Source organism: Podarcis tiliguerta (assembly GCF_965153285.1).
Source record: "Podarcis tiliguerta genome assembly, chromosome: 18".
In the NCBI taxonomy this organism is placed as follows: domain Eukaryota; kingdom Metazoa; phylum Chordata; class Lepidosauria; order Squamata; family Lacertidae; genus Podarcis; species Podarcis tiliguerta.
The window spans coordinates 4,762,844-4,789,789 of NC_139551.1; the positions used below are offsets into that span (position 1 = coordinate 4,762,844).

General features: G+C 49.9%; 2 protein-coding genes across 6 annotated transcripts; one reads left to right on the forward strand and one right to left on the reverse strand.

Moving 5' to 3' along the window:
• Nucleotides 1-554: 554 nt before the first annotated feature.
• LOC310668530 (granzyme B(G,H)-like) lies at nucleotides 555-25,254 on the forward strand. 4 transcript variants are annotated; one of them, XM_083421921.1, is made up of 5 exons: nucleotides 555-683; nucleotides 22,333-22,483; nucleotides 22,729-22,882; nucleotides 23,410-23,661; nucleotides 24,315-24,550. In XM_083421921.1, the coding sequence occupies exons 1-5, from the start codon at nucleotides 623-625 to the stop codon at nucleotides 24,447-24,449; spliced, it is 753 nt and encodes a 250-aa protein (XP_083278047.1). In that variant the 5' UTR covers nucleotides 555-622; the 3' UTR covers nucleotides 24,450-24,550. The 4 variants fall into 4 exon arrangements, with proteins under 4 accessions (XP_083278047.1, XP_083278048.1, XP_083278050.1 ...); XM_083421922.1 differs by lacking the exon at nucleotides 22,333-22,483 and adding an exon at nucleotides 948-1,095 and having other exon boundaries at nucleotides 566-683; XM_083421924.1 differs by lacking the exons at nucleotides 22,333-22,483; nucleotides 22,729-22,882 and adding exons at nucleotides 948-1,095; nucleotides 1,898-2,033 and having other exon boundaries at nucleotides 572-683.
• LOC310668584 (granzyme-like protein 2) lies at nucleotides 8,802-14,450 on the reverse strand. 2 transcript variants are annotated; one of them, XM_083421995.1, is made up of 5 exons: nucleotides 14,144-14,450; nucleotides 12,993-13,143; nucleotides 11,674-11,815; nucleotides 10,829-11,049; nucleotides 8,802-10,322 (listed from the first exon to the last, which is right to left on the reverse strand). In XM_083421995.1, exons 1-4 carry the CDS (start codon nucleotides 14,199-14,201, stop codon nucleotides 10,927-10,929), a joined length of 474 nt encoding a protein of 157 aa, XP_083278121.1. In that variant the 5' UTR covers nucleotides 14,202-14,450; the 3' UTR covers nucleotides 8,802-10,322; nucleotides 10,829-10,926. The 2 variants fall into 2 exon arrangements, with proteins under 2 accessions (XP_083278121.1, XP_083278120.1); XM_083421994.1 differs by having other exon boundaries at nucleotides 10,803-11,049.
• Nucleotides 25,255-26,946: the final 1,692 nt, after the last annotated feature.

Consider the following 26,946-nt stretch of genomic DNA (forward strand, 5'->3'; position numbering starts at 1 on the left):
ACACTGAACATGACTAATATTAAATGCAACTTGCAATACATACGACGGTGCTTTAAAGGTAAAGGTAAAGGGACCCTTGACCGTTAGGTCCAGTCGCAAACGACTCTGGGGTTGTGGCGCTCATCTCGCTTTACTGGCCGAGGGAGCCGGCGTACAGCTTCCAGGTCATGTGGCCAGCAGGACTAAGCCGCTTCTGGCGAACCAGAGCAGCGCACGGAAACGCCGTTTACCTTCCCGCCGGAGCGGCACCTATTTATCTACTTGCACTTTGACGTGCTTTCGAACTGCTGGGTTGGCAGGAGCAGGGACGGAACAAAGGGAGCTCACCCCGTCATGGCGGGGATTCGAACCGCCGACCTTCTGATCGGCAAGTGCTAGGCTCTGTGGTTTAACCCACGGCACCACCCGCGTCCCATTCTTTACCTCTGAATCGGAGCAAACAGCAATCTGTCACATGGCTGAAGAGAAAAGATAAACGTGTTGAAATTTGCCGATCAGATCTCCAGTATAGATTGTGGCTTCCTGGGAAAGGTGGGGCCCAGAGAGTGGGATTATAAAAGCTACGGATTCAAGAGGCAGAAGAGTTAAGCGCCAGGCATCTCCCTCCTTGTCAAGCATCAAGATGTGGAGACTTCGCCAGGCTCTTCCGCTACTGCTCCTGTCCTTCTCCTTAGCCCTTACAGGTGAGTAAAAGCACCATGGCAGATGATGCACCATGGGGTTTATTCTCCCTGAAATCCTCCTCCCACTCAAAAGCTCAAAGGGGTCTTCCTAGGCTCCTCTTTGCTTTCGCTTTGCTAACTTCCTTGCTAGGAAAACCAATTGTAAGCTCATTGGGACGGAGACCCATCCTTTTTGCTCCCCCAATAACCTTGAATGTGTGGAAGATACCCCAGAACATGCAAGAGGGAACAGCTGGGGTTGATCTCTGCATACGGTTCTTGCAGATCCCTTCCGGAGTCAGATTGTTGGGGGTCATGGAGCCTTGCCCCACCCCAGACCCTACATGGCTCACTTGGGGATTACTGGGGGCACTAACTGCGTCGGATTCCTGGTGGCGCCCCAGTGGGTAATGACGGCTGCGCACTGCGAAGGGTAAGTCTCACTAATCCCTCTTTGATTCTTAGCAGGGATGGTCATAGAATCATAGAATTGTACAGTTGGAAGGGACGTGGGACGCGGGTTGCGCTGTGGGTAAAACCTCAGCGCCTAGGACTTGCCGATCGTATGGTCGGCGGTTCGAATCCCCGCGGCGGGGTGAGCTCCCGTCGTTCTGTCCCAGCTCCTGCCCACCTAGCAGTTCGAAAGCACCCCCAAGTGCAAGTAGATAAATAGGGACCGCTTTATAGCGGGAAGGTAAACGGCGTTCCGTGTGCGGCTCTGGCTTGCCAGAGCAACGATGTCACGCTGGCCACGTGACCTGGAAGTGTCTCCGGACAGCACTGGCCCCTGGCCTCTTGAGTGAGATGGGCGCACAACCCTAGAGTCGGACACGACTGGCCCGTACGGGCAGGGGTACCTTTAACTTTACCTTTACATAGCGGGAAGGTAAACGGCGTTTCCGTGTGCGGTGCTGGTGCTGGCTCGCCAGCTTCATCACGCTGGCCACATGACCCAGAAGTGTCTTCGGACGGCGCCGGCTCACGGCCTCTAGAGCGAGATGAGCACGCAACCCCAGAGTCGGACACGACTGGCCCGTGCAGGCAGCGGTACCTTTACCTTTACAGTTGGAAGGGACTGCAAGGCTCATCTGGTCAGCTAAAGCACCCATGACAGGTGGCCACCTAACCATCAAGGTGCACAGCTGGTGGTATGGAGGGAGCCTGGTCTTTTGCACGGGGGCCAGGAGGGGATTGAGTCCTGGCATCTCTGACACTAACTGATGCTCTGTTTCCAGCGTCCAGTATGTCTACTTGGGGGGACATCACACCTCCGTTGAAGGACCCTCTGCGCAAGCGTTTAGAGTTGTGGCTAACTACCCACACCCTCAATATGTGAAACTCAAGTTCTCAAACGATATCCGTCTGCTCAAGGTAACTTGCTCCAAGCAATCTCTCCTTCTAACTTTCCCCCGAGGTCAGTGATCCTGAAAGCAGAAGGAGCCAAGGCTCCCCTAACCGTCCCAATGTGTGCAGCATAATGAAGTAGACATTGTGCAGTTTACCCTGGCATTGGATAACCAAAAGTCTCTTCTGTGGCAGCCCAGAAATCATTAAATTCGGAGTAGGTGGCTTCTTGTAGGAATTTTTATCTTAAAACATTTTTAGTTGTACAGTGGTGCCTCGCAAGACAAAAAGAATCCATTCCGCGAGTCTCTTCGTCTAGCGGTTTTTTCGTCTTGCGAAGCAACCGTATTAGCGGTTTAGCGGATTAGCGCTATTAGCGGTTTAGCGGCTATTAGCGGCTATTAAAGGCTTAAGGGATTAGCGGATTAGCTGCTAAAAGGCTATTAGCAGCTTAGTGCCTTAGAAAAAGGGGGTGGGGAGTGAAAAAAAATCTCAAGAATCGCAAGATATTTTCGTCTTGCGAAGCAAGCTCATAGAGAAATTCGTCCTGCGAAGGGCATTGAAAAACGGAAAACCCTTTCGTCTAGCGGGTTTTCCGTCTTGCGAGGAATTCATCTTGCGGGGCACCACTGTATTCTTTTAGTCTTGAAATGTTTGCCAGAATGCATCTCTGGGTTATTTGTTATTTAAAAGGCATCTCTGGATTATTTGTGGGGCACAGGAACTCGTTCATTCTTTTTTCAAAATATAGTCCGGCCCCCCACAAGGTCTGAGGGACAGTGAACCGGCCCCCTGCTGAAAATGTTTGCTCTCCCCTGTGCTAAGGGCTCCTGCATGATTCCTCTTCTCCCACCAGAGGTAATAAAACCCACGTCGGTCAAGAGGCTGAAGAATTAAGTGCCAGGCATCTCCCACCTGGGCAGGCATCAAGACCACGGTTGCTAAAGGAGCAGAAGAGGCTGTCAGAATCTCCACATCTTGATGCTTGCAAAGGAAGGAGATGCCTGGTGCTTAATTCTTCAGCCTCTCGACCCCGTCTCTATTTCTTCAGAATTTTGCAACGACTTGTATTTCTCAAAAAGTCCCCAGCCCCATGATTTCTAAAGAAACAACACCCTATAGAACCTTTGACCACAGATTTGGGGATGCAGTGGAGAAGCCCCATCGCATTGGCAGGCCTCTTGCTGGTGCAACCATATACAGTGGTGCCCCGCAAGACGAATGCCTCGCAAGACGGAAAACCCGCTGGACGAAAGGGTTTTCCGTTTTTCGATGCGCTTCGCAGGACGAATTTCCCTATGGGCTTGCTTCGCAAGACGAAAATGTCTTGCGAGTCTTGAGATTTTTTTTCGCTCCCCACCCCCTTTTTCTAAGCCGCTAATAGCCTTTAGCAGCTAATCCGCTAATCCCTTAAACCTTTAATAGCCGCTAATAGCCTTTTAGCAGCTAATCCGCTAATCCCTTAAACCTTTAATAGCCGCTAATAGCCTTTTAGCAGCTAATCCGCTAATCCCTTAAGCCTTTAATAGCCGCTAATAGCCTTTTAGCAGCTAATCCGCTAATCCCTTAAGCCTTTAATAGCCGCTAATAGCCTTTTAGCAGCTAATCCGCTAATCCCTTAAGCCTTTAATAGCCGCTAATAGCCACTAAACGGCTAATAGTGCTAATCCGCTAAGCCGCTAATAGGGTTGCATCGCAAGACGAAAAAACCGCTAGACGAAGAGACTCGCGGAACGAATTAATTTCGTCTTGCGAGGCACCACTGTAGTTTAACGTGGGCCATTAATATTATCCATGCCATAATATTATCATTTGGTATTATCAATACAGTCTGCTGTTTTTTTTTTGCCCAAAGTGCCCCATTTGAGAGGCACCAGACTCCCCCAAGGGCTTCCTCAAGCAACACTAAACCAATGAGCTCTCTCCCATCTCTCCTTTCCGCAGCTGAATTCCAAGGCTACGCTGAATGAAAACGTCCAGATTCTGCCCTTGCCCCAATTCGGCCGTGACCTCTCCGAAGGGACGCCCTGCAGCCTGGCAGGATGGGACCGGGTTTACAAAGGCTGGTCACCAAATGTCACTATCGTTGGCCATAATCGGTGCAAGATGATGCATTCTTACTATTATAACTACAGGATGGTCTGTACCAGGAGACAGTTCAATCCTGTTCTCAAGGTGAGAGACAGCGGAAGCAGTGAGTGGGAGGATCAGAGGTTGGGGACCCTTCTGAGGGATTATTATCCTCTCCAGCAAAATAGACATGGGCAGATGCCAGTCTACTTACACCTGGCCTGACCAACCCAGCGGCTTCATAGAATGTCTGCCAATCCCCAGGGGCGGATGTCAAATGATGCCCTTCACCTCTGTGCTTCACAGGGGCTCCAAGGGTCCCCAAAAGTGAAGCTCGAGTTATTTAGGCTTGTATCCTGCTAAGGGCTGTTACGGCAAAATCTGGGTGCGAGGCTGCTCTGCCACCCAGCTCGTCGGACTAAGTCCGCGGGTCCCTGCGGAGGAAAAGGAGCTCAGCCGGAGAGGAGCAAACTGCAGAAGATCCAAGTTTATTGCGCAACAGGTTCAAGGCGAGATTGAACCGCGAGAAAGGGGTGACATGAACTTTTGAAACTTCCCTCCATGTCCCAGAATACAGTGCAAAAGACATCCCAGTTACATCATGAATACATTAAGAAGAGGTTGGGTTACACAGATTACATCATGAATATATTAAGAAGAGGTTGGGTTACACAGGATTAACATATGGAGGAGGGAGGGGGGAATATGCAGAGCTGGAGATATGCGCAGATAAGCACATCCTGAGTACCGGTGACGAGAAGACAATGGTCCATGTATGCATAGTCTGCCACCTGGCATTGCCTGTGGGAAGGCCAGGCAGAGTGATTTGACAGGATTAGGGTCTTGACACCTTGCTTGAGGGATTATGGAGGACAGGGGAGGTGTCATGGAGTCCTAGAGAAATTGAGCAAATTGGCACGTTGATTTTCTATGAATTTTATAGATTTTAGTCCATTTTGTCATTGACAATTGGAAATATTGTAGCGAAGAAGGAGGTGAAGAAGACATGTCCCCCCCTTCCGTATCAGGGCTCCTGCACAAGTCCTCTTGTCCCATTGCTTTTCCAGGAGAAAACCACTCTTTGGAGCTGAATCGGAGCAAACAAGAAAGGAGTTTTCTGCAGATTGCTGTTTGTTCCGATTTAGAGCTAAAGAGCTGATTTTCCCTGGGAAAGGAGTGGGGCGAGGGGGAAACTGCTAGGATGGGACAAGCGAGCCCTATGTCCTATTGACAGCAGACCCACTGAAATCAACACTCATTATGTTTCATAGTATTATGGGATGCCACCCTCGGTCCGGTCCTCCTTTTAAACAGAAGCAGAGCTGATTTATGCTTTCTGAACTTATAGCAGAACTGAAAATGGGTTATCTTTCCTAATGGCTGAATAGTTCTCCACTCAAATAATATTTACATAAGGGAATGCATTAGCAGGAAGAGCACCTATACAGTGGTACCTCAGGTTAAGTACTTAATTCGTTCCGGAGGTCCGTACTTAACCTGAAACTGTTCTTAACCTGAAGCACCACTTTAGCTAATGGGGCCTCCTGCTGCTGCTGCGCTGCCGGAGCCCGATTTCTGTTCTCATCCTGACGCAAAGTGCTTAACCTGAAGCACTATTTCTGGGTTAGCAGAGTCTGTAACCTGAAGCGTATGTAACCCGAGGTACCACTGTAAATGCATATATTGGTAAAACTGATGTACAAAAATGCATTTGATTAGAAAGACATTGCTCTCCAAAATCAATATGTTAGGAGAAATGTCCACCAAGATCTCCACTCAGAATTGAAGGATCCACCCAACAGGAACCTGGCCGTTTGCCCTGGCTCAAGCTCCAGAGTTTCGCCACGAGGTGGATCCAAATCTTCCCCCAGCTGCCATGTCTTATCTCTCTCTTCTCTCCACAGGGGATCACGGGTGGCCCCTTGGTGTGCAATGGCGTGGCAGAAGGAATCATCTTGTATCGCTTTCCTGGAATTTACACCCGCATCTCCCACTACCTTCCATGGATCAGGAGAACCATGAATCTGTGAACAGAAGAAGCAACCGGGGTGACATTGTGCCTTCTTTCCCACCCCTAATGCTTTTGCTGGCTGAATAACCTGCTTGGCTTGCATTCTGAAACAAAACACACACACACAAACACACACACACACACAGAGAGAGAGAGAGAGAGAGACCCTCAATGGCTGTGAAAAAGGAAGATCTATCAGATGTTTCCTACAGGATGGTGTTTGGGCAAGTGCCTTCACTGCCTCCCATCCCCTTGAAGAAAACCCTTCCACGGACCTCCATCTCCCTCAAACAGCTCCTCCCTTCTCCCTTGCTTTCCCCAGTGCAGGGATGGAGGAACCTGTGGCCCCCAGATGCTGGAGACCAGCAACATCTGGAGAGCCAAAGATGGTCCAAATATATGGATAGCATCATGTTCCTTTAGATCAGGAGGGAAGGACCTCTGACTCGCTAAACGTTGCTGGACTCCAACTCCCATCAGTCCTGGCCAGTTTAGCCAAATGTGAGGGCTGATGGGAGTTGAAGTCCATCAACATCTGGATGGCCAATATGTCAGCCACCTCTGCTTTAGATGATTCCTCTGGCTCTTCTTCCCAGAGCCCCACAGACCTGCCATTGGAACCTGCATTTTGGGTCAAGGTCAGGTCAAGCCCCTTGAGATTGAGGGATGTGGGACGTTGTCCTCTCAGCCAACACGGAAGGAGTCTATCTCATTTCTAAATGGTTTCCTCTGTGCATTTCATCAGCCCCCCAAAGACCACCCTAACCTCTAGGATTCCTAGACGCAGATCCAAAATACTTGGGCACCCACAACATCTCACAAATAACCTTTTCACAAAATAAACTCCCCTAAGCGGTGGGTTGTTGCAATGTGTTGTAGGAATGGAGGAGACATTTAATATTCAGCCTGGATTGAAAGTTCACACTTTCTGAAACAAGGTTCACACCAAAAACAGTCATCCTCTAAAATTCACATTTCTCCAGATTTTGCAGTTTAGGTCTCCAGTCATGTTTATGGGAACGCACATAATGGGGGGAAAGTGTGTCCTTTGATGCAAGGAATAGTTTAAAAAAAGCATGCCAAAAATGCATTATCTTACAGTAAATTGCTTTGCAAAAATATGTGAATTTGTGGCACAATTGCATACAAAAGTGTGTATCGAAAGAAATTCACATTAAAATGCTGTTGAATTTTCATGAGTTTTCCGTCCGTTCTTTAAAAAAAAAAAACAAGCATGCAAACTTATAGAGATATGTGGATAACTGAACTTATGATGGGAAAAAGAAGAAGCTGGAAGGCATAAAAGTGGACAATTTGTCTATCCATGTCTATGCCGTAGGCGTGGGTGACTTCAGGCTGCCCTTGTGTCCCTGCCATAACCAAGAGGTAAAAATGTCTAGTTGCCCCAAAGGACTGTGTCCTAGAACACCTGGTGGCCTCAGGTGTGGTGTAGTGGTTAAGAGCAGTAGTCTCGTAATCTGGTGAACTGGGTTCGCGTCTCCGCTCCTCCACCTGCAGCTGCTGGGTGACCTTGGGCCAGTCACACTTCTCTGAAGTCTCTCAGCCCCACTCACCTCACAGAGTGTTTGTTGTGGGGGAGGAAGGGAAAGGAGAAGGTTAGCTGCTTTGAGACTCCTTCGGGTAGTGATAAAGTGGGATATGAAATCCAAACTCTTCTTCTTCTTCAGGGGGGCTCAGGCGGGGCTCCCTCTTAAGTGGCCCCCTGGACGCTGTGCAAGATGTCAGTATCGTTGGGCCAGTTGGGAGCAGTGACCGCAGTGCTATTAAATTAAAGACACGCCTACAGGGCCAACTGCCAATGTCAGAAGGTGGTGTGGTTGCCTGGCCTGTCTTTTCCAGGCTTTATTCTTGGTGCAACCTATTTACAGTGAAGAGCGCCGTAAGTTCATGTCGGGCTCAATCGCTAGCAGAATATGATGGCCTGGGAATCTGATTCAGAGGCTGAGCCTGAGGAATCCCAGCCTGCACAGGAGTCCCCGCCTCCAGGGCTGACTGAGCCGGGACAGGGGCTTGAACCTGAAGGGTCCTCACCTGTGCCGGATCCTCAAGAGCAGACACCAGCTGAATCCGCTCTGGCTCCGGAGGTGATGGAGGACCCATTGCCTGCAGGTGCTCCACTCTCAGCCCTGTCAGGGGAAGAGGAGGTTGCCTCTGGGTCCGGTAACCCTCCAGCCTCTCCTGAGCTGCAGAGGCTCAGGGCAGAGAGGCAGAGGGAACTAAGTTCCCGCAGGAGGAGGGCTCGCCTCCAGGCCAGGAGAGGCGAGTCACTTGTGGACCAAGGCTGCCCTATGCCTCAGAGGAGATAAAGGCCAGCCAGCCCCAGTCCCAGGTTGTGGGAGCAACATCGTTGGTAACCTGTTCCTGCCAGCACCATATCCTGCTCTTCCGGAGTTCCTGACCACGCCCGACTCCTTACCTTGGTCCCAGCTTCGCCCTTGACAGACAGCCTCCATACCCTCGACCTAGGACCGGACTCAGACAATGCCGCACGGTAACCACCACCACCCCCGCCACTGGGACCAGCACACAGAATCTGGGAGTGGTCGGCCTTTGTATCTCCCCCAGCATAAAAGCCGTGTGACCCCCAGCCTTTTTCCGCCCCTCCCTTTGCCGAAGCCTACTGCGCACAATGGGCGCTGGCAAGGGCGCACTCCCCACCTCTCCAGTATGCTCAGGCAAACAACAACAACACATTTGTGTGGATGCATTAGCAGTTTATTGTGAATTACTCTTGAGATACAGAGTTGCATGCAAGTTTGCCAATATGGCGCGTCTTTGCAAAGCGATCCCCCCAAAATAAGGGATTTGGGGCAGGCTCCTTTCACTGCTACGCACACTGACGGACACACCTCATTCCAGTATCTGCATTTATGTGCACTAGACTTGCCTGGAGAGCCAAGTTGCAAAATTCAGAGGAGGGCGAATTTGAAAGGACGGCTGTGTTTCGGATCTTATTCCAGAAAGTGTGGATGAGGGAGGTTCAATCTTACCTTTGAGCTGAATTTAATTTCCCCTCTGTCCCTCTGGTACATCACCACAACCATTAGCCTGGAGGAGTTTGGCATGTGAAATGGTAAACTGGTAACTTTTAAGCCCCTCCCCATATTTAAATGCATTTTGGTGCCAAGGTCTTTTGTATGATTGCCTAGGAATCCCTGAGCTCAGACCAGTGATTTGGACATCGTGGAACAGCACAGAGGAAGTCCCCTAGGGCTGAAATGAAATACCTCCTCTTGAGCAGGGTGAGAAATTCCCACAGTCCTGGCCCTCCGGTGTCCCAGAAGGCAGCGTCCAAATCTATACCAGGCTGAAGAGGGAGGAAGGTGGAATCATCTAAAGGGAGGTGTGGTTAATCTTTCGGCCATCCAGATGTTGATGGATGTCAACTCCATTCGCCCCATATTGGCCATGTTGTCTGGGGCTGATGGGAGTTGGAGTCCAACAACATCTGCAAGGTGAGAAGGTTCACCTCTCGTAACCCAAAGGACAAGGAGGAGATCTGTGGAACTTTGGTCAGTCCAGACATTTGGACAACGGTGGGGAACCTTTGGTCCTCCAAAGATGGCTGGACTCCCATCATCTGCAGCAAACATGTCCAATGGCCAGGGATAATGGGAGTTGCATCTCAGCAGCATCGAGAAGGCCAGAGGTCCCTTTCCCTGCCTTAGGAGAAACCAGGTAGGGTAGGAGGAGTCGCTTCAGGGAGACAGAGGCATATGGCGCTCTGAGAGATTGTTCCGGCCGTATGGGGACAGGGAGAGAGAAGGGACAGAATAGTTCTAAAGGAGAAGAAGGGCACCTTTTTCAGATGAGAGAGATGGATCAGTGAAGGTCGGGGGAAGAGGTATGATGGGGAACACGGTCAGGGAAAGGAGGCGAGCGGTTTTCTTGAAGGGGATGGGGAGGGACTGGAGGAACTTGTGGAAACCGAATCGTGTACGAAACACCTGATACTTTTTGCAGCTGTTGAGGGGGGTCAGTGTGTGCGTGTGTGTGGTTGCAGGATTCAAGCCAAACGGCTTACGTAGCAAGCAGAAGCATTAAAGGCAAGAAGAAGAAGGAGGTCTGCCTTCTCCTCTTCACATGGCCATGGTTTCCTTGATCCAAGGAAGGTACCGGGCGATGCGAGTGTAAACGGCAGGAGGGCAGGGGTTGCTGTAGGAGAGGATTCCATGCGCTACGCCTTTGCACACCAAAGGATCGCCCATCTCCCCCTGTGGAAGGAAGGAAACAAAGATGGCAGGTGGGGGAAGATTTGGATCCACCTCAAGGAGGACTTGGGAGCTAATGTAGGTCTTTCAGGACGGGTGTTATATAACGTATTGGTTTCGGAGGCACAAGTAAGCTGAGATGGCATACCAAGTGCAAACCAGGCCCAGGATTGTATTTCATGCCACTCTGGCTCAGAGTAGACACATTGACCTTATTAGCTATGGTGCTGTTCCTTTCCCAGGGTCTGCCTAAACCCCCAATAAACCTCAGGATAGCTCAGTCAGTAGAGCAGGAGACCCTTAACCTCAAGGTTTGGGGTTCCATCCCCATGTTGGGTGAAAGATTCCTTCATGGCAGGGGAGCGGACCTCCCCCACCCTCAGGGGTCCCATTTTCATGATGCACATCCTGTCCAATAACGGGGGAAGGTGCTTACGCCCCCTTCCTCTGGTTCTATCACCTGCTGTTTCTGCTGCCCCTTACCTGGTCGAAATCCTGAGAGTCTTCACGTTTGCCTGCACAGATCTTTCCATCATCGATCTTGGGATAGAACTTCTGGCAGTTACCTCGGTCGTAGATGTTGACTCTGGCCTGATAGAGCTTGACATCACAGTCGTTCTGGTTCAGGCCCCAGCCGGACACTGCAGGGTGTCCCCTCAGAGAGGTCACTGCTAGATGTTGGCAATGGCAGAATGCCAATGTTTTCATTCAGACGAACCTTTGAACGCAGCTGGGGAAAGGAGAGGGAGATGAGGCTGAAATGAGCGCCTTAGCGTTGCAACAGGATGCCCTTGAAACCTGTTCCTTTATGAATGTAGAACTGCATTCATAATAATGAACTCTAATAAATAGTGAGAGTCCCATGGACTGCAAGAAGATCAAACCTCTCCATTCGGAAGGAAATCAGCCCTGAGTGCTCACTGGAAGGACAGATCGTGAAGCTGAGGCTCCAAGACTTTGGCCACCTCAGGAGAAGAGAAGACTCCCTGGAAAAGACCCAGATGCTGGGAATGATGTAGGGCAGAAGGAGAAGGGGACAACGGAGGACGAGATGGTGGGACAGTGTTCTCGAAGCTACCAGCATGAGTTTGACCAAACTGTGGGAGGCAGTGGAAGACAGGAGTGCCTGGCGGGCTCTGGTCCAGGGGGTCATGAAGAGTCGGACACGACAAAACAACAACAATAAATAGTGATAATAATCTGATCATACTAATGACCAAAGAGCTGGATTCAGCTGAACGATTCCATTATATTTCACACATGGAGATGGAAGGAGACAATATCTCCTTCTGTCTTCAGGATCGGGGCCCTCGGGGGTGCTTGTAGAGTGAGAAAAAGGCTTGGGGTGAGATACCTTGAGCAGAAGAATATCATTTGAAAAGGTGTTGTTCTCAAACGTATAATTTTTGTGCGGGTAGGGTTGGTCCACTCTGTAAACTCTGTAACTTTCTCCGTCATGTTTGAGGTCATGTGCTCCCAGGACAACCTTATCAACACTGGAAACGAAGCAACAGTCAGGGTCAGAGATCCCAAGAATCAACGGTCTCCCAGTCCCTCTGCAAAAGACCAGCCTCAACCCCATGGCTCTTAATAACAAATTATTATTATTATTATTAGCAATAGTACACCACCCATCAAAATGGGTTGCCCCAGGCACTCTGGGAGACTTCTAACAGAATACATGAGAACATCAGACATTCAAAGCTGTCCTACAAAGGGCTGTCTTCAGATGTTTACAGAAGGTCATAATATTCTTGGTTTCTTTGACATCTTAGGGGAGGGCGTCCCACAGGGAGGGCCCCCTCCCGAGAAGACCCTCTGCCTGGTTCCCTGTAACTCTACTTCTCCTGGTGAGGAAACCTCCAGTAGACCCTCAGAGTTGTATCTCAGTGTCTGGGCTGAATGATGGGGATGCAGAAGAAGCAGAAGCCTGGGAGACAGGGCAGAGCCCTGTGGTACCCCACAAGTGAGGGCCCAGGGATCCAAAGACTCATCTCTGAACACCACTTTCTGGACTCGGCCCAGGAAGAAGGAGAGGAACCACTGTATAACTGCCCACAACTCCCAGCCCTCCTAGATGGTCCAGGAGGATGTCATGGTTGATAGCATCAAAAGATACATTCAGCAGAACCAGGAAGCAGGTTTCCCCCATGTCCCTAGAGATCATGGACCAGCATGGCCAAGGCAGTTTCAGTCCCACGATGGGGCCAGAAGCCCATCTGGGAGGGGTCCAAATGGTCTGCATCCTCCAGGTGTGCCTGGAGTTGTTCATCGAATACCCACTCCCCAAGAATGGAAGAGTTGAGATGGGGCGAGAGATGGCCATAGTGACCAGGTCCAAAGATGGTTTTTTAGGAAGCAGTTTCCTTCAGCGGGTCTGGGGGGACTCCTTCACAGAGGGAGGCATTCACCACCCCGCAGAGCCCATCGCTCAGCCCTGTCTGGCTCACTTTTATGAGCCAGGATGGGCAAGGATCAAGGAGATAGGGGGTTGATTTCACTCCAGGCAGCCTGTATACATCCTCAGAGGTAACAGGTTGAAGTGGATCCCAGGCAACTTGACTAGACGGAGCAATGGCACGTTCCTGCCCTGACCTGCTCCCTTCCAGCAATTAGCTTTACCCTGGATGATCACCACTCCTAAAAAAAGAGGAAGGCCTTAGGGATACTTACTTTCTGCAGCGTGCAGAAGTCATGACCCACTGTTGTCCCACGAGGAATCCGCCACAGATGTACCGGTTCTGGGAATCCAGCAAGGCAGCCATGTAGGGTCTGGAGTGAGGAATGGCTCCATTCGGGCAACTACTCTGCCTCCGCAGTGGATCTGCAAGAAGCAAACGCAGAGATAAACTGCTACTCATGCTGCTTACAAATTCTAGAGCGTTGTTGTTTCTGAGCCCAGTTCAAAATGCTGGAGCTGCCTTGGCCCTCTATATCTGAAGGAGCGTCACCTGAGGTCCAGCTCTGAGGGTCTTCTGGCAGTTTCCCTCGTTGCAAGAAGCAAAGTCACAGGGAATCAGGCAGAGGGCCTTCTTGGTGGTGGCGCCCGCCCTGTGGAACGCCCTCCCATCAGATATCAAGGAGATAAAGAACTACAGTTGTACCTCGGGTTAAGTACTGAATTCGTTCTGGAGGTCCGTTCTTAAGCTGAAACTGTTCTTAGCCTGAAGCACCACTTTAGCTAATGGGGCCTCCCACTGCCGCCGCGCCGCCGGATCCCGATTTCTGTACTTATCCTGAAGCAAAGTTCTTAACCTGAAGCACTATTTCTGGGTTAGCAGCGTCTGTAACCTGATGCGTCTGTAACCTGAAGCGTCTGTAACCTGAAGCGTCTGTAACCTGAAGCATATTTAACCCGAGGTACCACTGTATGTCACTTTTGGAAGACATGGATTGGGAAGCTTTTAATGTCTGATGTTTTACTATGTTTTAATATCTGCCAAATAAAAGCCGTGGGGCAGGAGAACAGTTCACTGTCCCAACCTGGAGATCCGAATTTTGGGGACGGAACCTTCAGCCCTGCCATTGATCTAGGCATACAAATGGCACTCACACCCTTATTATTATTATTATTATTATTATTATTAATACCCCGCCCATCTGGCTGGGTCCAGCCAGCCACTCTGGGTGGCTCCCAACAAAACACAAAAATATAATAACCTATTAAACATTAAAAGCTTCCCTAAACAGGGCTGCCTTCAGATGTCTTCTAAAAGTCTGGTAGTTATTTTTCTCTTTGACATCTGGTGGAAGGACAGCTGGGAGGAGGATTTCAGGGAGAAGAAACGCCATGGTGCATCATCTGCCATGGTGCTTTTACTCACCTGTTTGGGCCGAGGAGAAGGACAGCAGTAGCAGAAGAACCTGGCAGATTCTCCACATCTCGATGCTTGACAAGGAGGGAGATGCCTGGCGCTTATCTCTTCGGCCTCTTGACTCCGTAGCTTTTATTACGTCCACCCTCTGGACTCCACCTTCCCCAGGAAGCCACAATCTACACTTGAGATCTGATGGGCGAATCTTTAGTACCCCACCCACCCATCGATGGCCATCAGATAGCAAGACAGTTAGTGGGGTTTTGTTTGTTGGGGCCAGATAAGGAGGCTGGGGAAAGGGGAAACAGAGTGAACCCTTAGTGTCGAAATACTTTTAGGGGTGTGTGTGCAAAGATTGGGGTGCAGCCTTGCTGTATGCAGAGAACCTCTCCCTTACCAATAGAAAGGCATCATGCAGAATCTAAATCCAGACACAGGTATCCAAGCTGCCTGACCTTCCCTTTGGAGGTGGGTTGGCAAGGAGGGCCGTTGTCGAGTCATCACCTGCGTACAATGGTACCTTGGTTTGCATACATCTTGGTTTGCATACGTTTTAGAAATGCGTGTCCCGGTTTGCAACCTCTTTTTGGATTACAACCCATTTTTGGGGATTATGAACACGGTTTTTTTGGAGGCCCCATTGGCGAAAGCGCACCTTGGGTTACAACCTGTTTTGGTTTACAAACGGACCTCCGGAACAGATTATGGTTGTAAACCAAGGTAGCTCAGCCTGTGATAGTAAAGGTAAAGGGACCCCTGACCATTAGGTCCAGTTGTGGCCGACTCTGGGGTTGTGGAGCTCATCTCGCTTTATTGGTTGAGGAAGCCACCGTACAGCTTCCAGGTCATGTGGCCAGCAGGACTAAGCCGCTTCTGGCGAACCAGAGCAGCGCACGGAAACGCCGTTTACCTTCCCGCCGGAGCGGTACCTATTTATCTACTTGCACTTTGACGTGCTTTCGAACTGCTAGGTGGGCAGGAGCAGGGACTGAGCAACAGGAGCTCACCCCGTCGCAGGGATTCGAACCGCCGACCTTGTGATCGGCAAGTCCTTGGCTCTGTGGTTTAACCCACAGCACCACCCGCGTCCCCCAAAATACAGTAAAGTAAGGTAAAGGGACCCCTGACCATTAGGTCCAGTTGTGGCCGACTCTGGGGTTGTGGAGCTCATCTCGCTTTATTGGTTGAGGAAGCCAGCATACAGCTTTCGGGTCATGTGGCCAGCAGGACTAAGCCGCTTCTGGCGAACCAGAGCAGCGCATGGAAACGCCATTTACCTTCCCGCCGGAGTGGTACCTATTTACCTACTTGCACTTTGACGTGCTTTCAAACTGCTAGGTGGGCAGGAGCAGGGACCAAGCAAAGGGAGCTCACCCCGTCACGGGGATTCGAACCGCCAACCTTGTGATCGGCAAGTCCTTGGCTCTTTGGTTTAACCCACAGCGCCAAAAGGCCTGCACTACCTGATGTGCATGAAGCTAAAATCCCATCTTTGGTCCCAGTATGGGGTAGCTGCATTGCAGGTGGTTGGAACAGATGATTCTCAGGGTACCAGCTCTACGATTCTATAGTTCTACAAGTCACGAACTTATGAGCACCTTGAATTGGGCCCGGAAACCCGGAATTGGCAAAGCTGCCCATCTCTCGCAGTTGCTCATGGAAGCTGGAGGAGAACAACATCCAGAGAGCGGAAGGTTCTTAACCCCTGGACAAATGGGATGATGGCGGTCACAACAGCATGAAGGGTATTGCTGGGACATAAGCTTAACGTGAATCAACAGTGTTATGCAGCAGCATAAAAAGCTAACACTATTCTAGGCTGCATCAACAGAAGATCAGTGGTACCTTGGTTCTCAAAGATGAATGTTAGAAACTGGGAGGTGAGCGCCAGAGTTTCACTATGCAGTGCTAAAAGATGGCCTGCTTTTGCTCTGTGCTGAATCTGTCCACATTCCTCCTCGCCAGTCCCAATGGGCATCATCCATCACGGACCATGTCCTTTTCTAACTAGAGGTTCCCAGAATGGAAACAGGGACCTTCTGCATGCAAAGCAGGGGATCTACTGCCAGGCTCCCTGTTAAGTTGTGGGTGAACATATCAGACGACACAGCGATTCTTCAAACAGCTCTTGTTTATTCACAGGCCAGAACAGAACTGAACTGAAGGGTTCAGTCAGCCTGCTTATATAGAGCTCCAATACAACGTAACTGTAACAACTTTCTGTAACTATTCAATCACTGAACATCACTTTCGATCCCTTATTTGCATATGTGGACCTGAGTAAAAACTATTTACAGCATCCCCCTGCTGGCCCAGGGTGAGAAATTCAGTACATAACACTTCCCATATCAAAGATTTTACTGGCAGCTGCTGTCCCTTGCGATGGGTGGACCGTAAATCAGGGAGCCCAACGGCTGGTCATACTTTGGCCACCTCATGAGAAGAGAAGACTCACTGGAAAAGACCCTGATGTTGGGAAAGATGGAGGGACAAGGAGAAGGGGACGACAGAGGATGAGATGGTGGGACAGTGTTCTCGAAGCTACCAGCATGAGTTTGACCAAACTGTGGGTGGCTGCGGAAGACAGGAGGGCCTGGCGTGCTCTGGTCCATGGGGTCACAAAGAGTCGGACACGACTGAACGACTAAACAACAACAACAACGGCTGGTCAGGCAGAGAGGCAGCTCATCCCAGTTTCCTCCCCACCCTGCTCCCTGCTGAGTTCCACAAGGGAGCTACAAAAAACACAAGAGCTACAAGCATGGCAAGCGAGCAAGTGCTTCACACTGTTATGACCGCCATCACCCCATTTGTCAACAGGTTAGGAACCTTTGGCCCTCCTGATGTTGTTCTTCTGCAGCTCCCATCAGCCCCAGAGACGGATGAGCAGCTCTGCCAATTCCGGGTTCAATCCGTTCCTCCTTTCCCCAGTCTCCTTATATGGCCCCAACAGATAGCAAATCGTTTTGCTATCTGGTTACCATCGATGGGTGGGGTGGGGTCTGTCAAGTGGCTGGAGAGAAAAGATAAATGTGTTGAAATCCACCTATCGGATCTCAAGTCTAGATTGCGGCTTCCGGGCGAAGGTGGAGTCCAGAGGGTGGAGGTAGTGAAAGCCACAGGGGTGAAGATGCGGAAGAGTTAAGATCAGGCATCTCCCTCTTTGGCAAGCATCAAGATGTGGAAATTCTGACAACCTCTTCTACTCCTTCTCTTTGGCCCAGATGGATGACCAAAGCAACAACCCACCCATTATCCCTGGCCATTGGTCATGTTTGCTGCAGTTGATGGGAGTCCAGCAATCTTTGGAGGACCAAAGGTTCCCCACCGTTGTCCAAATGTCTGAACTGACCAAAGTTCCACAGATCTCCTCCTCATCCTCTGGATCAGGGGAGGCGAACCTGTCACCTTCCAGATGTTGTTGGACTCCAACTCCCATCAGCCCCAGACAACATGGCCATCAATCAACATCCATCAACATCTGGATGGCCAAAAGATTAACCACACCTCCCTTTAGATGATTCCACCTTCATCCATCCTTCCTCTTCAGCCTGGCATAGATTTGGACTTTGCGTTCTGTAAACTGCTGGAAGGCAGGATGGGCCATACCAGATGAAACATAGAATCATAGAGTTGGAAGAGACCACAAGGGCCATCGAGTCCAACCCCCTGCCAAGCAGGAAACACCATCAGAGCACTCCTGACATATGGTGGTCAAGCCTCTGCTTAAAGACCTCCAAAGAAGGAGACTCCACCACACTCCTTGGCAGCAAATTCCACTGTCAAACAGCTCTTACTGTCAGGAAGTTCTTCCTAATGTTTAGGTGGAATCTTCTTTCTTGTAGTTTGGATCCATTGCTCCGTGTCCGCTTCTCCGGAGCAGCAGAAAACAACCTTTCTCCCTCCTCTATGTGACATCCTTTTATATATTTGAACATGGCTATCCTATCACCCCTTAACCTCCTCTTCTCCAGGCTAAACATGCCCAGCTCCCTTAGCCGTTCCTCATAAGGCATCGTTTCCAGGCCTTTGACCATTTTGGTTGCCCTCCTCTGGACACGTTCCAGTTTGTCAGTGTCCTTCTTGAACTGTGGTGCCCAGAACTGGACACAGTACTCCAGGTGAGGTCTGACCAGAGCAGAATACAGTGGCACTATTACTTCCCTTGATCTAGATGCTATACTCCTATTGATGCAGCCCAGAATTGCATTGGCTTTTTTAGCTGCCGCGTCACACTGTTGGCTCATGTCAAGTTTGTGGTCAACCAAGACTCCTAGATCCTTTTCACATGTACTGCTCTCAAGCCATGAGAGCCAGATGATTCCTCGTGCCACGCCATCGCACACCAAGGGGCCACCGAAATCGCCCTGTGGGGAGGAGGGAACAAGATGGCAGCTGGGGGAAGATTCAGATCCATGTCATGGCAAACTCTGGTGCTTGAGCCAGGGCAAACTGCCAGGTTTCTGCTGGTTGGATCTGTCAATTCTGAATGGAAATATTGGTGGGCATTTAATAATAATAATAATAATAATAATAATAATAATAATAATTTTTATTTATACCCCACCCTCCCCAGCCAAGGCGGGACTCAGGGCAGCTAACAAGCAGTAATAAAAACATGTTGAATGAATACAACTTAAAAACAAGATTAAAATACAACATTAAAATATTGAAACATTAAAATATTAAAATGTAGCCTCACAGGAGGAAAAAGGAAAAGAAAGAGGCGGAGGGAATCAAATTGGCTCCAAACCAAAGGCCAGGTGGAACAACTCTGACTTACAGGCTCTGCGGAAAAAAATCAGATCCTGCAGGGCCCTGGTCTCATGAGGCAGAGTGTTCCACCAGGCCGGAGCCAGTGCTGAAAAGGCCCTGGCTCTGATTGAAGCTAATCTAACTTCCTTAGGGCCCGGGACCACTAGGGTGTTGCTATTTATGGACCTTAAGGTCCTGCTTGGGGCATACCGGGAGAGACGGTCCCGTAGGTACGAGGTACGAGATTTCCCCTAACACACACATTTTGGTAGGCAATGGCTTTCTAATCAAATGCATTTTTGTACCTGGGGGTTGGCATACATTGTATGAAGCCACTGGGTTGGTCAGGCCAGGCAGGGCTGTAGCTAGCTGCTCCAGAACCTAGAGCACTGGGGGTGGGGCGAGCCACCCATGGGGGCGCCACAGTGATCCATGGATGGGGGGCAGGATGATCTGCCCAGGGGGCACCACAGCGAGTTGCCCACGGAGTCTGCCTGGAGAGATGCGTGGCTTGGGCATGCTGCAGTAAGTGCCACCCCCATGGTGTGCTATTTTGTCACCCCTCAGGGATGACACCCAGGGCGGACCGCACCCCCTTCCTACGCCCCTGAGGCCAGGTATAAGTAGACTGGCATCTGCCCATGTCTGTTTTGTTGGACAGGAGAAGGATCCCTCAGAAGGGTGGGATCCATAACGAGAAAGGCGTGTAGCTCTCCCCCTTCTGATCCTGTCACTTGCAGCTTCCGTGAAAACAGTCTCTGGCTTATTAGACCCGTCAAATTAGCGAAAATGTATAAAGTTAATGATAAATGTTGGAAATGTAAAGAAAAAGAGGGAACATTTTATCACATGTGGTGGGAATGCAAAAAGGTGAAAAGCTTCTGGGAGATGATATATAATGAGATGAAGAAAATGTTGAAATATACATTTATAAAGAAACCAGGAGCATTTTTAATGGGCATTGGTGGGAGTGATATAAACAGAAAGGAATTTAAGCTCTTTTTATATGCAATAACAGCAGCAAGAAAATTATTGGCCCCAAAATGGAAGCAAGAAGAATTACCGACGATCGAAGAATGGAGGATGAAGTTAATGGACTAGGCAGAACTAGATAAAATTAACAGGAAGGATTTGAAACCGGCGGGGCCAGAAATTCACGGAAGACTGGAGTAAATTTACGGACTATTTGAAAAGTATTTGTGAAGACCAGATGATGTTTGCAGGGTTGCAAGAAGTTTTGTGAGGAGTATTATTGGAAGTATTGCAAAAATGGAGAAGGGGGAGGATGATTTGTTAAGAGATGTAAAGGCAATATAAAGTTAAGAAATGCATAAGAAGTGGTTAAAACGGTGGATCATCAAAGGTGCTGATGGAAGTCTAAAAATATTGTATATGTGATACGTTTTGTGGTACATTTTATAATTTATATGTTAAAATCAATAAAAATTATTAAAAAAGAAAAAGAAAACAGTCTCTGGCTTGTCGGATCTTCCGGCACAGACCTTCCCATCATTGAGATTAGGATACGGCTTCCCATACTGTCAGAATTGGCGACATTGGTCTCATAGAGTGTGTCTGGTGACTAGACACACTCATGTTCAGCTTGTGGTCCACCAAGACCGCTAGATCCTTTCCACATGGACTGCTAGTAAGCCAGGTATCCCCCATCCTATTTTGGGCATCTGAATCCAGTCGCTCATCAATCCGTGACATGTAAGACCATATGAACTCAGCACAGAACCACCAGCACCTTGAGTCTCTTAATCAGTTCACAAAACAGATGGAAAAGTCTCTTTGCACCTTTCAACCAAGCGACCACAGAAACCATTAGGAATCCAGCGTCCTGTCACAAAGTAAGGCAGCATACAAATTTAATTAATTAATGAAGAAGAAGAAGAAGAAGAAGAAAAAGAAGAAGAAGAAATTAATAGTAACAGCCACTCGAGTGTATCGAAAGCTGGCTCCTCTGATTTCGTAAACCTTTGCTTAAAAGTCTCCAATTCTGGGATCACTCCGTTTCTCATTTTTCCCAATCTCCCCATCTGACTATCTGATTGCCGTTCGTGGTGGGATTAACCACGTGGCTAGCGAGAAACGATAAGCCTGCCTATCAGATCTCAAGCCCAGATTGTGGCTTCCTGGGGAAGGTGGAGTCCAGAGGTTGGAGGCCATAAAAGCCACAGGGTCGAGAGGCTGAAGAGTTAAGCGCCAGGCATCTCCCTCCTTGTCAAGCATCAAGATGTGGAGACTCCGCCAGGTTCTTCTGCTACTGCTGTCCTTCTCCTTGGCCCAAACAGGTGAGTAAAAGCATCATGGCAGATGACTCACTATGGGGTTTCTTCTCCCTGAAATCCTCCTCCCAGCCGTCCTTCCCTCTCTGATCACAACTTGACTGTCTGTCTCCAGGCACTGTGGTCTTCTGCAAGGGATTTTTCCTACATTCAGGGTTTGCTAGTATTGCTGTAATGGCACCATCTGTGAAACAGAGGCCGGAATCAGCACAGGGAACTGAGGTGATTATGCCATTGCTGGGTGGCAAATCCAATCCAGACTCATTGCCTTTGCCTCCAGTGAATCCACTGGATTCCCCAGAAAACCAGGATTCCCATTCATTGCCTGATTCTTCCTTCCTCCCCTGATTGATTCCAAGCCACAGGTTTTCCAAAACTGAAGGAGATCATTCAGTGGCTCATTTCAGAAGGGGAAATTGGGGGTTCTACCTTGAGGTACAGAGTACCTGATGAAAGCCAGATTTGGGGGTGAACACTAGGGGAAGACCGTAGCCCTGTAGGTATCATGGGGGGCATAGCCTTGTGCTGATGTGAGTTTAGAGTTTGCAATATTATCTTCATTTTACTAAGCAGATTTCAGGCCACAACAGTTCCTGGAGGCTTCCTGTTCTATCAGGGCACAGACTAAAATCTGAGCTGGGCATGATAAGAGGGGAATCTGTGCTGAATCAATACAGGGCTGAGACTAAGGCTGGGGGGTCTACTAACAGGGTTTAGTCACCCACCAAGGTAAATGACGCTGAGTGGGGATTGGACTAGCTTCTGGGATCCTATGATTCTGCTCTGCTTTATTCTCCTTGCTTTTTCCTTGGGGAGGGGCTGCAGCTCAGCGGAAGAGAAGCTGCTTTGCATTGCACAAGGTCCCGATTTGAATCCGCAACAGCATATCCAGGTTGGGGAGACCCAGGTCTCCTTTCCTTGGGAGCCGCTTTTGGCAGTCCTTGCAGGAGAATCCTGAGCTAATGGAACGAAGGGGGTCTTCCTAGGCTGCTCCGTGCTTTCGCTTCTCTAACTTCCTTGCTAGGAAAATGAAGAGTAAGCTCATTGGGATGGTGACTCAGTCCTTTTGCCACCCCAATAACTTTGGAAGTGTGGAAGACACCCAAGAACATTCAAGGAGGAGGAGCTGATCTCTGCATACGGTTCTTGCAGATCCATTGCGGAGTCAAATTATTGGGGGGCACGAAGCCAGGCCCCACTCCAGACCCTACATGGCTGCCTTGAAGGATCACAATGGGAATTTCGATTGTGGCGGATTCCTGGTGGCGCCCCAGTGGGTAATGACGGCTGCGCACTGCATTGGGTAAGTCTCACTAATCCCTCCTTGAATCATATCAGGGATGGTCATAGAATCAGAGAAGTGTACAGTTGGAAGGGACTGCAAGGGTCTCCTGGTCAGCTAAAGCACCCATGGCAGATGGCCACCTAACCATCAAGGGCAAAGCTAGTTGCATGGAAGAACCAAGGGAGGGTGGCACCTGGTGGCACAGGGACCAGGAGGGGATTGAGTCCTAGGATCTCTGACACTAACTGATGCTCTGCTTCCAGCAACTATAGGGTCATCTTGGGGGCACATAACATCTACGCTAAAGAACCCTCTCAGCAAGTGTTCAGCGTTGAGGCTAACTACGCACACCCAAAATATAAAAAATATAACCAATATAACAAGCTCGTCTCATACAACGATATCCGTCTGCTCAAGGTAACTTGCTCCATGCAATCTCTCCTTCTATCTTTCCCCCGAGGTCAGTGATCCTGAAGGCAGAAGCAGTCATGTGCCTTCCTCTCTCCCAATGTGTGCAGCATAATGAACTAGACATTGCGCAGTTTACCCTGGCATTGGGGGGCCAAACGTCCCCTCTGAGGCAGCCCTGAAATGAGTATATTCGGAGTAGGCGGCTGCTTGTAGTTTTTATGTAATTTTGAGAATGTTGTTCTTAAAACGGTTTCAGTTGTGTTGTTTTAGTCTTGAAATGTTTGCCACAAAGCAGATAGGGGGGTGCAATTGAGAAGCCCCATCGCAGTCGCAAGACTCTTGCTGGTACAACCATCCAGCTGAACGTGCGCCATTAATATTATCCATACCGTAATATTATCATTTGGTATTATCAATACAGTCTGCTGATTTCTTTACCCAAAGTGCCCCATTTTAGAGGCACCAGATTCCCCCAAGGGCTTCCTTGAGCAAGACTAAACCAATGAGCTCTCTCCCATCTCTCCTCTCCGCAGCTGAATTCCAAGGCTACGTTGGGTAAATACGTCAAGATCCTGCGCTTGCCCAAATTCGACCGTAACCTCTCCGAAGGGACTCCCTGCAGCGTGGCAGGATGGGGCCGGATTTACAAAAACTGGTTTCCAGACACTCTCTACGAGACCAATGTTGCCATCTATGGCCATAGGCAGTGCAGCAAGTTTTATTCTTATCTCAATGATGGGCAGGTCTGCGCCGGGAGACCCGACAAGCCTGGGACTGCTTTCAAGGTGAGGGGCAGCAGAAGCAGCAAGTGACAGGATCGGGGGGGGGGTATGGATCCCACCCTTCTGAGGGATCGTTCACGTCTCCGGGAAAATGGACATGGGCTTGTATTCTGCTAAGGGCTCCTTCCCACTTTCGCTTGTCCCTCTGCTTTCCCGGAGGGGTGTGTGTGTCACTCCTTAGCACTCAATTGGAGCAATCGGCCATCAAGCTTTGCATGGATTGCTGTTTGTTCCAATTTAGAACTTAAATAGTGGGTTTTCCTGGGAAAGGAAGGAGTGGACGAGCCCCAAGTCGTACTGAGAGTGGAGCCACTAGTAACCTGGCAGTTTGCCCTGGTTCAAGAAGAAGAAGAAGAAGAAGAGTTTGGACTTGATATCCCGCCTTTCACTCCCCTTAAGGAGTCTCAAAGCAATCTCCTTTCCCTTCCTTCCCCACAACAAACACTCTGTGAGGTGAGTGGGGCTGAGAGACTTCAAAGAAGTGTGACTAGCCCAAGGTCACCCAGCAGCTGCATGTGGAGGAGCGGGGAAGCGAACCCAGTTCACCAGATTACGAGTCCACCGCTCTTAACCACTACACCACGCTGGTTCAAGCACGAGAGTTGGCCACAATGTGGACCCAGTTGCCATCTTTGTTCTCTCTTTCCTCTCCACAGGGAGATTCGGGTGGCCCCTTGGTGTGCAATGGTGTGGCAGAAGGAATCGTCTCGTATGGCTATCCCTGGCCTCCTGGAGTTTACACTCGCGTTGCCCAGTACCTTGACTGGATCAAGGAAACCATGAGGTCCTGAAGAGAAGAGACATCAGTAACGCTGTATTTGCTTTTGCTTTCCCATGCTTGCTCTTGCACGAATAACCTGCTTGGCTTGCATTCTGCAACAAAACACACACAAACACAGAGATGTTTCATAAAGGATGGTGTTTGGGAAAGTGGCTTCACTGTCTCCCAACCCCTTGAAGAAAATCCCTCTCACCCTTTTGCCCCCTGTTTTCCACCCTTGTTTGCATTAAAATCCTCTTCAGCCTGGTATAGATTTGGACGCTGCCTTCTGGGACACCGGAGGGCCAGGACGGTGGGAATTTCTCACCCTGTTCAAGACGAGATATTTCATTTCAGCCCTAGGGGACTTCCTCTGTGCAGTTCCACGATGTCCAAATCACTGGTCTGAGCTCAGGGATTCCTAGACAATCATACAAAAGACCTTGGCACCAAAAGTTAAAAGTTACCAGTTTACCATTTCACATGCCAAACTCCTCCAGGCTAATGGTTGTTGTGAAGTACCAGAGGGACAGAGGGGAAATTAAATTCAGCTCAAAGGTAAGATTGAACCTCCCTCATCCACACTTTCTGGAATAAGATTCGAAACACAGCCATCCTTTCAAATTCGCCCTCCTCTGAATTTTGCAACTTGGCTCTCCAGGCAAGTCTACTATAATGAGGTGTGTCCGTCAGTGTGCGTAGCAGTGAAAGGAGCCTGCCCCAAATGCCTTATTTTGGGGGAATCGCTTTGCAAAGACGCGCCGGTTTGGCAAACTTGCATGCAACTCTGTATCTCAAGAGTAATTCACAATAAACTGCTAATGCATCCACACAAATGTGTTGTTGTTGTTTGCCTGAGCAAGCCGGAGAGGCAGGGAGTGCGCCCTTGCCAGCGCCCATTGTGCGCAGTATGCTTCGGCGCAGGGAGGGGCGGAAAAGGCTGGGGGGGTCACATGACTTTTATGCTGGGGGAGGTACAAAGGCCGACCACTCCCAGATTCTGTGTGCTGGACCCGGTGGCGGGGGGGGTACCATTTGGCGTGGTCCAAGGTCGAGGGTATGGAGGCTATCCATCAAGGGCGAAGCTGGGACCAAGGTAAGGAGCCGGGCATGGTCAGGAACTCTGGAAGAGCAGGACAGGGTGCAGGCAGGAACAGGTTACCAACGATGTTGCTCCCACAACCTGGGACTGGGGCTGGCCTTTATCTCCTCTGAGGCATAGGGCGGCCAGCTGATGTGTATGTGTGGTGTATTGAACTGAAGAGAGGGAACATGAGAAACTGGGGGACACACCAGCGAACAGATTCACCCCTCCCTAGTTGTGGACTTGTGGGGAGGGGAGTGTTTGAAATCAGGAGCTTTGCAGGAGACCCCCACCAATCTGTCTACTCTTCTGCATGCAGGGCTGGGACTCCACCACCAAAGCCTCTCTCCCCAAATCAGAGATTTGGCCCGTTTCAGTGCTGGCTTCTTGCACTGGGACTTGCTGGGATCCATCTGTCTCAGGAGACAGCATACCCTCCCACCTTCCTCAGGAGCAAATAGGGACGCTGGCCTGGGCTTTGAGGCACTGCTTCTTCCCCAGTGCCAGGTGGCTCTGGCAGATGCCCTGTAACCTCACTTCTCGCAGGGAGGGAACCGCCAGAAGGCCCTTGGAGCTGGACCTCAGTGTCTGGGCTGGACGATGGGGGTAGAGATGCTCCTTCAGGTATACTGGGCCGAGACTGTCAAGGTCAGCACCAACACTTTGAATTGTGCTCGGAAACGTACTGGGAGCCAACGTAGGTCTTTCAGGACGGGCGTTATATGGTCTTGGTGGCCGCTCCCAGTCCCCAGTCTAGCTGCTGCATTCTGGATTAGTTGTAGTTTCTGGGTCACCCTCAAAGGTAGCCCCACATAGAGTGCATGGAAGTAGTCCAAGTGGGAGATAACCAGCCTTCTCAGTCCTCCAGGGCCAATGTGCAATGTGACACCCCAAGCTATCTGCCACGAGCAAGATCTGCCAACTTTGCCCTAGGCAAAGTGCTTTTGAACTGCTAGGTTGGCAGGAGCAGGGACCGAGCAACGGGAGCTCACCCCGTCACGGGGATTCGAACTGCCGACCTTCTGATCGGCAAGTCCTAGGCTCTGTGGTTTAACCCACAGCGCCACCCGCGTCCCAACTTTACACCCTGGTATTGTAGAATTACAGCCTTCTGTGGCTGGAGATACCACTACATGAGGACATGCTTTGGTTGCAGGTGGGGTTGATGAAGACATCCAGTTTTGCTGCTACAGGTGCACTGTGGCACAGTCTTCTCTATAAACAGATACTTATTTTTTAAACATGCAAATGTTTCAACTTTGTGATGTACGCGGGCGCTTTCTATTTGTTTTCTATTGTACTCTAAGGGACGCTGGTGGCGCTGTGGGTTAAACCACAGAGCCTAGGACTTGCCGATCCGAAGGTCGGCGGTTCGAATCCCCACGACAGGGTGAGCTCCCGTTGCTCGGTCCCTGCTCCTGCAAACCTGGACCTAATGGTCAGG

Excerpts from the sequence above, each read along its gene's own strand:
- LOC310668530 (XM_083421921.1), top strand. The coding sequence starts at position 623 with ATGTGGAGACTTCGCCAGGCTCTTCCGCTACTGCTCCTGTCCTTCTCC. Across the intron at positions 684-22,332 it reads CTTCTCCTTAGCCCTTACAG|ATCCATTGCGGAGTCAAATT; the intron begins GTGAGTAAAAGC and ends CGGTTCTTGCAG. Across the intron at positions 22,883-23,409 it reads ACGATATCCGTCTGCTCAAG|CTGAATTCCAAGGCTACGTT; the intron begins GTAACTTGCTCC and ends TCCTCTCCGCAG.
- LOC310668584 (XM_083421995.1), bottom strand. The coding sequence starts at position 14,201 with ATGTGGAGAATCTGCCAGGTTCTTCTGCTACTGCTGTCCTTCTCCTCG. Across the intron at positions 13,144-14,143 it reads CTTCTCCTCGGCCCAAACAG|ATCCACTGCGGAGGCAGAGT; the intron begins GTGAGTAAAAGC and ends TGCTTCTTGCAG. Across the intron at positions 11,050-11,673 it reads ATGATATTCTTCTGCTCAAG|CTGCGTTCAAAGGTTCGTCT; the intron begins GTATCTCACCCC and ends TCCTTTCCCCAG.